This window comes from Debaryomyces hansenii, mitochondrion (genome assembly GCF_000006445.2).
Source record: "Debaryomyces hansenii mitochondrion, complete genome".
NCBI classification, from domain to species: domain Eukaryota; kingdom Fungi; phylum Ascomycota; class Pichiomycetes; order Serinales; family Debaryomycetaceae; genus Debaryomyces; species Debaryomyces hansenii.
This window is the reverse complement of record NC_010166.1, coordinates 20,262-29,462: the sequence shown is the minus strand read 5'-3', so window position 1 is coordinate 29,462 and position 9,201 is coordinate 20,262. Positions and strand designations below refer to the sequence as shown.

The following is a 9,201-nucleotide window of genomic DNA, read 5'->3' as shown; positions in this document are numbered from 1 at the left end:
ATTATATTATAAAAATATATATATACCTAGTTAAATTTTAGGCAACACTATTTTAATTGTATTGAATATCTCAAAGATATTCTATTATTATAATACTCGGCTTTGCCGAATATACTTACCATTAGTAAGTATAAATAAGCCCTACGCTTAGCGTAGGGATACATCACCTTCAGTGAGGCATAAATTATTTTATATATCTACTTTTAGTAGATATATATATATATATATATATATATAGGAATGAATATATTTAAAAGTAATAAATCCCGATCAGGTTCCCCTAACCGAACCGTATTTCAACTTACAGCAGGTCACGTGTAAACAAACCAATCAAAAAGATCAAATGATCTTTTACAGGAAAGTAAAAGCTTCTTGCTGTTGATGAGTGGTTAGTACGAAGTAGTTAAGAATTTCACCGCGACTCTCTAGTTCGCGATTACTAGCAATTCCTCCTTCATGTAGTCGAATTTCAGACTACAATCCATGAAAGTATCTATGTCTTAATCTTATTGTTTAAAAAATATATGTAAATATATTTATAATTGTCAATAACATCGTAACACGTCTATAGCCCATCTTATAAGGGTCATCATGATTAGTCTTCGGCCCCTACTTCCCATTGTTTCTCAACAATGCTTAATATAAAATATAAGGGATTACGTTCATTAAATAACTAAATATTAAACCTCACGGCATGAACTGACGACAACGATGTAACGCCTGTAAAATATTCAAAAGATGGTAAGATTTTAGGAGGATTATCCAATTAAACGACATGTTCCACTGCTCGTGACTACAACCGTCTAATGTCTTGTATTTCACCCTTGCGAGCGTACTAGTCAGGCGGAATACTATTCATTTTAATTTTTCTATTATTGTATTCATAGTTTACTGCTACGACTAAATGGGTATCGAATCCATGTTGCGCCCGTAGCCTTCACCTCACAACGTCAATAAACTTAAGTGATATTTCTGCAGTCATAATGTTTTCGCTGTATTTCATCTCTCTAACTTTATTTCTAATCACCTTTATGCTTTTATTTTTTATAAAAACAAGTTTATTCTATTTTATATATAATATAAAAAGTTCTACAGGTACTTTAAGCCATTCTGAACAATGCTAGCCCTCCATGTCTAACCGCAGCTGCTGGCACATGTTTTAGTTAGGACTCTGTCACATATATATCATTATTATATATGTTTAGAAGTTTATAGTTATACCTTTTATTATTTATGTATATAAAGGCCGGCGTAAGCCGATCTTTATAAAAATATAATTTTTAAAATTAATTAGAAATCATTAATAATATCCTTCTCGTAGATAGCTTGATCAGTCGTTAGACCATTGTCAAAGATTCCCCACTGCTGCTCCTAATAAGAGTTGACTTGTGTCAATGTGGCCGTTGTGACGAAAATCGCCGGCTCCAGTTCGATGGCTAGATTTATATCTAATACCTACATCTGAATGTATATTTGTTATATACAATATCACTCACCTGAACGCTATATTTATTGATTTATATCCTCCCTCACGGGTGAAACTAAATCATATAACTTGCATGTGTAATGCCTCTACATAGCATTTGATCTGAACCAACATCATGTTCTCATTTATATATTTAATTATATTTGAATTACTCAGAATTGAACTGAGATACATCCATTATGAGTGGACTGCTCTACCATTGAGCTATAATTCATTATATTCTCCTTATATATATCTATATACATATTTTTCTTAAAGTGCAGTAGATAGATTCGAACTACCAATTACAAGGTTATGAGCATTGCATGTTACCATTACATTATACTGCTTACCTATATATAAAAATATATATATTCTCTATTCGAAGAGAGAAGACACGTTGTAAATGGACATTTTTATTAAAAATTATAATCATGGGATGGATATTTTAATAAAAGTACGGTATACTATGAATATATATAATAAATTAGGTGCATCTCATAAGAAGTCTATTACCCATGAAGGGAAGAAACCTAAAAATATTGTAGGAACAATTAAAGTAATCATTAAAACTGTTTCTCTATAAGTACAATCTGAAGTTAAACTTATATAAGGAGTTTTAATACCTCCAGTTAATCTATTAGTTAATTTCATTTGATAACAAGCAGATAATAAAACAGATAATGCAGCTATAGCACCTAAAACAGGAGCTCTATTAATAGCACCAGTTAATGATAACATTTCTCCAATAAAGTTAATAGATAAAGGAGTACCTATATTACAGAAACTTAATATTATAAAGTATACTGATAAATAAGGCATATATGAAATTAATCCTTGGAAATAATATATTAATCTATTATGATATCTATCATATAATATACCTCCTACTATTATAAATAAACCTGGAGAAACAAAACCATGAGCAATACATAATACTAAACTTCCTGTAATACCAGTTATTGTATTAGATAATATACCTAATATACATACAGCCATATGTGAGATAGAACTATAAGCAATAATAACTTTTAAATCAGTTTGTCTTAAAGTAATAATAGATGTATATATTATAGTTATAACACATATAACATAAACAAATGGAGTATATAGTACAGAAGCATCTGATAAAGTAGGTAAAATTAATCTAATTATAGCAAATACAGCTAATTTTAAAATTATACCAGCTAATAATATAGAACCAGCTAAAGGTGATTCTGAGTGAACTACAGGTAATCAAGTATGTAATGGAGCTAAAGGAGTTTTAACTGCAATACCTATAGATATAGCTAAGAATAATATACATTGTAAATCTAATGATAATACTAATAAACTAGTTGCTTGATAATCTGTATTATCTAATATTACTTCATATAAAGCTATTGCTAATAACATAAATAAAGATGAGAATAATGTATATATTAATACATAATCAGCTGCTTTATCTCTATTAGCAGCCCCATATAAACCTATTAATATAAATAAAGGGGCTAATGATGCTTCGAAGTATATATAGAAAGATGTCATATCTTGACACATAAAATTAATTAATAATATTATACCTAAGTTTAATACTAATTCAAAATATAATGTACTTTTTATATTATTTCAATTAGAAATTATTGATAAAGGTAATATATATATAGTTAATAATATTAATACATCTGCTATACCATCTGATGTATAATATACATCAATTTCTTCTCAATCATATAATGTTGGTATAGCTATTAATATACTAGCAACAAGAAATATATGTTTAGATATTGAATTAACTAATCTTGAAGTTATAGATGTTAATCCTGAAAAAATAACAAATAATATTGTCATATTTTATATTTTATAAATTTATATCTTGTCTATGACTAAAGGGACTTGAACCCTTATATTTAAATAATTAGACCTAAACTAATCGCGTCTACCAATTTCGCCATAGTCATATCGGATGCAACGTGATTCGAACACGTGGACAGTTATGTCTTAATAACTCAAGTATTACGCTTTAAACCACTCAGCCATACATCCTTTACCTCTATATATATATAGTTCTATGAATATTTATTTATGCCACACTTTGAGTGTGGTAATTCCACGCTACGCGTGGGAATTTGATGTTAATACAGGTAACTCACTATATGTGTGGTACTCTGCAGGTCTTGTTAAAATTAAATCTAAATCAGAATCTCTAATTTCTCTGTTTAAGTTAGATTCAGTAAAGTCTGGTGTAACTTGTATTTCTAATTCTTCATTTTCACCATTTTCTAATTGAACTAATACACTTTTTAATCCAACTAAAACTGATATTACTGATATCGCTGATCCTATACTACTTATATAATTTCATCCTATGAATGCATCAGGATATTGTGGTATACGACGAGGCATTCCATTTAATCCTAAGAAGTGCATAGGTAAGAATATTACATTTACTGATATAAATAATAATCAGAAGTGTATTTCTCCTAATATACGATTATATTTTAATCCAAACATTGCTGGACCTCAGTAATAATAAGCTCCTATTAAACTAAATAAAGCTCCCATTGATAATACATAATGGAAATGACCAACTACATAATAAGTCTTTATTGATTATTTTTTTTTCATAGACATTGTTCACACAATGGTTCGGACTATAACTTATCTAATTATTTAACTTAATAAATTTTCGATTGCCACGTTTAGTCTCTACGGATCCTACTTATTAATATATTCCCCCGCAGAGGGAGATATACCCGCGTGGCATATATACCAATATTATTGGATATTAATTTTGGTTTCCACGGTATTGTCTTATATATATATATAAATATAAAACTATTTCCACTTTAAGAAATTATATAAGATTTCACCGTTAGCAATATATATAATATATATATATATTACCGAAAAAGATATGAGCTTTTTCATGGTGGCATGACCACATGACACTTATTTTAAAAATTTTATTAATGATTCTTTTTTTTCACCTAATAATGGATAATTACTACAATGAGTAATAATATTATTTAATATAATTCTCTTATAAATTTCTAAACAATAAAAATTCTTATAAGAATTTCTTACTGAATTAGTAGCATTAAAAAATTGTTTAATTTCTTCTATTAAATAAAAATCATCATTCTGTCCTATAGAAAAAGAATTAGATTTATTTAATCTAATTGAAAAACATCCTTCTGCTTCTATAAACCCTGATAATCAACATTTAAAATATTCTGAATGTTTCACTATGTGGTGTATACCATGTCCTTCGGGCAAAGCATTTATAAAAGATTTATTTTTTAATTTTAAATTAAATGTATTAATTATATTTAATTGATCATTATATTTATAATTTCTATTTAATAAATATCAATCAAGCCCTGCTTCGCGGGGATACCCGCCTTCGGCGGGCATATAATTTAATTTCATACATTTTTTCATAAAATTAATTTGACATATTTTTCTTGAGGTTAATAAAGGATATTTATCAAATATTTTTATTATATCTTTAATAGATTCTTTAGAATCTACTACTCATATAACATTATCTTTTTTTTTAGAGATTCTAACAGTACCACCTATTACTTTTGCTATTAATATTAACATATTATAATTAGATTCTAAGTTAGAAAGTTTTATAATTAATCTATATTGTAAATTTTTTTTACGTCAATGATTAACTTGTATACTCCCATCTCCATCCATTAAACCTACTCAAAACATTTTGATATATTCATTTTTATCTATAAAAGAAACTAAATTATTAATATCATTATTATATGACGCATTAGCGCAATGCCTGCCTTTGTGGGCGGTATTATTATTAGTATAATTATTATATATATTATATAAAGTATATAAAAAAAAAGAAACATAATAAATAAAAATTCTATCATGGAAAGCTACATCTATACTAGCATTAGAAAGCATAACTCCAGTTAAACCTCCTATTGTGAATAAGAATAAGAAACCTAATGCAAATAACATAGGAACTCCTAATCTTAATTCTCCTCCATAAATTGTTGCTAATCAAGAGAAAATTTTAATACCAGTAGGTACAGCAATAACCATTGTTGCACTAGTGAAGTAAGCTCTTGAATCAATATCTAAACCTACAACAAACATGTGATGACTTCAAACTAAGAATCCTAAGAATCCAATTGATCCCATAGCATATAACATACCTATTTCTCCAAATATAGGTTTTTTACTATATGTTGAAACTATATGTGATATTACTCCAAAACCAGGTATTATTAAGATGTACACTTCTGGATGCTTGAATAATATATATATAAATCCCCACGTGACACGTGAGGATATCGTTAATATGGTATATATTATTCATTGGACTATATCTTAATCCTTAAAATTTTTTATTTCATTTATTTTCAAATTTAATTCAAGCTTTATTTTGTAATATATTATTATCATTTAATATATAAGATTTTAAATCTTTTAAATCATAATATAAATTACATAATAATATTCTATTTAATTTAACAGTTTTAGATGGATTTAATTTAATATAATCTACAAAATTCAAAATATCTTTTTTACTTTGTATAGATCATTTATAATAACCATTTTGAGATTTATCAAAATAAATATTTCCACCTAATATTTCTTTAAATGGTAATACATCTTGTAAATATTTGTTAGTAACACTAATTGTTAATTGAGGATGATTAGATACCTTTCCTTTGGAAAGGTATCCTCCTGCCGAATGGCAGGATGATTTAAATGAAAAATTTATAGTTCCATCTGCATCGAAAAAACCTGTTAATCAACTATTATTTTTAGTTAAAATTATAGGTTCTAATACAGGTATATTTAATAAACTACATACTTTATGTAATTGAACTAATCTTTTACTATGACGTATATTTCCATTAATCGCATTTATTAGATTAATCATTCCTTTTTGATTATGTAATCTATATCTAATAGCTTTAGCTCCAGATCTTAATTTTATTGATCCACCAAATTTATTTTGAATAATACGTAATGTTTTTTCATCTTCTAACGCTACTGTTATTTCACAATTAGTATATTTATTTTGAGTAATTCCAAAACAACCATCTCCATCTATTAAACCTGCTAATCATTGATTAAATGAATTTTCTATTGTATTTTTATTTTCTTTTAAATTAAGCCCGGTGATAGCCGGGTTACCCAGCCTTTGGCTGGGCATATTTATTTCTTTTAAGGATTTTGTGCTTGTAGTCTCTGAGGTACCTATTAAATAAGATTTATAACGTTTACTATTTATATCATATATATGCCTCACTTTGTCATTTTTTGGAAAAGAGAATAATGAGGTATCCCTACGCAACGCGTGGGACTTTTTAGATATAGTATTTATAAATATTTTATGCCTCACCTTCGGTGAGGTATCCCCACGCAACGCGTGGGGCTTATTTATTCTATTTTTAGTTACCTGCTGATTACTTCTATTCGTTATTAATATTTTAACTATATTGGCTAATAAATTTAGACTTATATATATAGTAATTAATAATATAATAAAATATATTTTATTATAAAGTTCCCAGCATATAGCACAATACTCTAAATTATTTACATAATTTAGGGGCCATCATTGACCGAAGAATCAGAATAAGTGCTCATAAAGCACTGGATCTCCTCCTGCTCCTACTTCGTAGAAACCTGTATTGAAGTTTCTATCCATTAATAATAATGTAACAGCTGCTGTTAATACTGGTAATGATAATAATAATAATATAGCTGTTAAGAATATTGCTCAAGCAAATAAAGGCATGTTTACCATATGTAAACCTATTGTACGCATATTTAAAACTGTTACTATAAAGTTTATAGCTCCTAATAAACTAGATATACTAGTTAAATGTATAGCAAATATTGCTAAATCTACTGAAGGACCTGAATGAGCACTTATAGATGATAAAGGAGGATAAAGAGTTCCAAGTTATTTAATTCTATATTATACTATATGTATAATATAGATATAAAAATATTTAAATTTTTATCTCAATAATTTTCATTATTGTTTAGACTATGTCATCATCAATTATAATATTTTATATTTTCTATAATATATATTAATAATTGAGTTGGGCGCTCGTGGTTAGATTATCGTTATACTACTCACTAACTAGTCGTTGAACGTTCAAAATCCTTATAATATTTTAAATTAGTCAGACAAAAGCTGGGATACCCAACCGAAGCTGGACATATATTTTATATTATTGTATAGATTAAGCTTCGCTGCAAATTGCCATAATATATATTTATATATATATCTTAGGTTTCTTGCAATTCACCCAATTTTTATTAATTTATCACTAAATTAATGGACTCTTTATAAATTATTTATAAAAGTTATTTAAATGATTTCAATTAAATAATTTTCTATTTGGCGCGCTATCGCCATGCCCGCCCTTGTGGGCGGGATTATTCATATTATTTTTTAATAATACATATTCTTTATCTAAATTATTATCAAATTTAATTTTATTAATTTTTATATTTAAAAATATTTATATTAGTATATACTTTAGTTAAAGTATAATTTTTATATCAATCTATTAAATCTCATAGTTTATTTATTTTTTTTGTTCTCATTTTACCATTTATATTATTTAATATATATATAATATCTTTTTGAGAATAAAAATTTAATACACAACTATTTTCTCTTTTTAAATTAATTGAAATAGTACCAAAACCTAATTTTTCTTGTATTTTTATTGCTAATGGTTTATCTTTTAAATTAAAAATAATAGATATAGTAGGATATCTTAATATATTATTATTTGAGATTCTATTTTTAGGTATTTTAATAGAACCATCTCCTTCTATTAATCCTGTTAAATAATATCATAAATCTAAATCATTTAAATTTTCTTTAAAAGAATTATTATGATATTTTTTAATATTTTTAAAATTAAATAAAGAATAATATATATTAAAAATTATAAATAAAAGAGAATGCCCGCCTATGGGGTTTAAACCCGCTACGCGGTTATTTTATAAATAATTTATTTTATCTTTGAATCCTGTCCCTGCTCCTTGCTCTATTAATACTGAACATACTATACATACTAATGCTGGTGGTAAACATCAGAAACTAATATTGTTTAATCTTGCAAAAGCCATATCTGCTGCTCCTATTAATATAGGTAAAAAGAAATTACCAAATGCTCCCATTCATACTGGCATAATAAAAAAGAATATCATTAATAATGCATGTCCTGATATTATAACATTAAATGCTTGATTATTACCATGAAAAAATTGACTATTTCCATTTGATAATTCCATTCTTATTATTACAGACATTCCTGTTCCTATCATTGCTGATAACATTCCAAATCCTAAATATAGTATTCCAATATCTTTGTGAGATGTACTATACAATCAACGAGTTACATAACTCATTTGTTTCATATAAATATGAAATTTTATTTTTTTTATTCTAATCTTATATTTTTTCTTCTTCTTATCATTAACTTACCTATAAGTTTTATTAATCTATGAATATATATTATTTATATATTTAATTTATATAACATAGAAGTATGAATATAAGGAGTTATTAATTCTATTAATTTAAACATAGAATCAGCTTTTATATATATTCTATATTGATTGTATTTAATTTTACCTTCTTTATCATAAATTCCTGCATAATGAGTTGTAGTATTTATATTAAATTTATTTTTTTAAATATTTTGTAAAAATTCTACATCTTCCTTAGTAAAATTATCAGT

At 26.2% G+C, this 9,201-nt stretch overlaps 2 protein-coding genes and 5 non-coding genes across 9 annotated transcripts; all 7 read right to left on the bottom strand. All coding sequences in view use genetic code 3, as the record gives it.

The window, feature by feature from the left end:
• Positions 1-237: 237 nt before the first annotated feature.
• Positions 238-1,615, bottom strand: SSU. The gene has a single exon: positions 261-1,611. It is a non-coding gene; the product is annotated as a small subunit ribosomal RNA (ribosomal RNA).
• A 14-nt stretch (positions 1,616-1,629) lies between these two features.
• KEG66_t25 lies at positions 1,630-1,700 on the bottom strand. Its single transcript has one exon. It is a non-coding gene; the product is annotated as a tRNA-Met (tRNA).
• A 43-nt stretch (positions 1,701-1,743) lies between these two features.
• Positions 1,744-1,815, bottom strand: KEG66_t24. The gene has a single exon. It is a non-coding gene; the product is annotated as a tRNA-Met (tRNA).
• A 76-nt stretch (positions 1,816-1,891) lies between these two features.
• On the bottom strand, positions 1,892-3,295 carry ND4 (NADH dehydrogenase subunit 4). Its single transcript has one exon. The coding sequence runs from the start codon at positions 3,293-3,295 to the stop codon at positions 1,892-1,894; it is 1,404 nt and encodes a 467-aa protein (YP_001621430.1).
• A 30-nt stretch (positions 3,296-3,325) lies between these two features.
• Positions 3,326-3,405, bottom strand: KEG66_t23. The gene has a single exon. It is a non-coding gene; the product is annotated as a tRNA-Thr (tRNA).
• Positions 3,406-3,407: 2 nt separating this feature from the next.
• Positions 3,408-3,490, bottom strand: KEG66_t22. Its single transcript has one exon. It is a non-coding gene; the product is annotated as a tRNA-Ser (tRNA).
• Positions 3,491-3,559: 69 nt separating this feature from the next.
• cox1 lies at positions 3,560-8,878 on the bottom strand. Of its 3 annotated transcripts, one of them has the most exons (4): positions 8,483-8,878; positions 7,053-7,391; positions 5,339-5,725; positions 3,560-4,048 (listed from the first exon to the last, which is right to left on the bottom strand). In that variant, exons 1-4 carry the CDS (start codon positions 8,876-8,878, stop codon positions 3,560-3,562), a joined length of 1,611 nt encoding a protein of 536 aa, YP_001621427.1. The 3 variants fall into 3 exon arrangements, with proteins under 3 accessions (YP_001621427.1, YP_001621428.1, YP_001621429.1); another variant differs by lacking the exon at positions 3,560-4,048 and having other exon boundaries at positions 4,397-5,725; another variant differs by lacking the exons at positions 3,560-4,048; positions 5,339-5,725 and having other exon boundaries at positions 5,814-7,391.
• Positions 8,879-9,201: the final 323 nt, after the last annotated feature.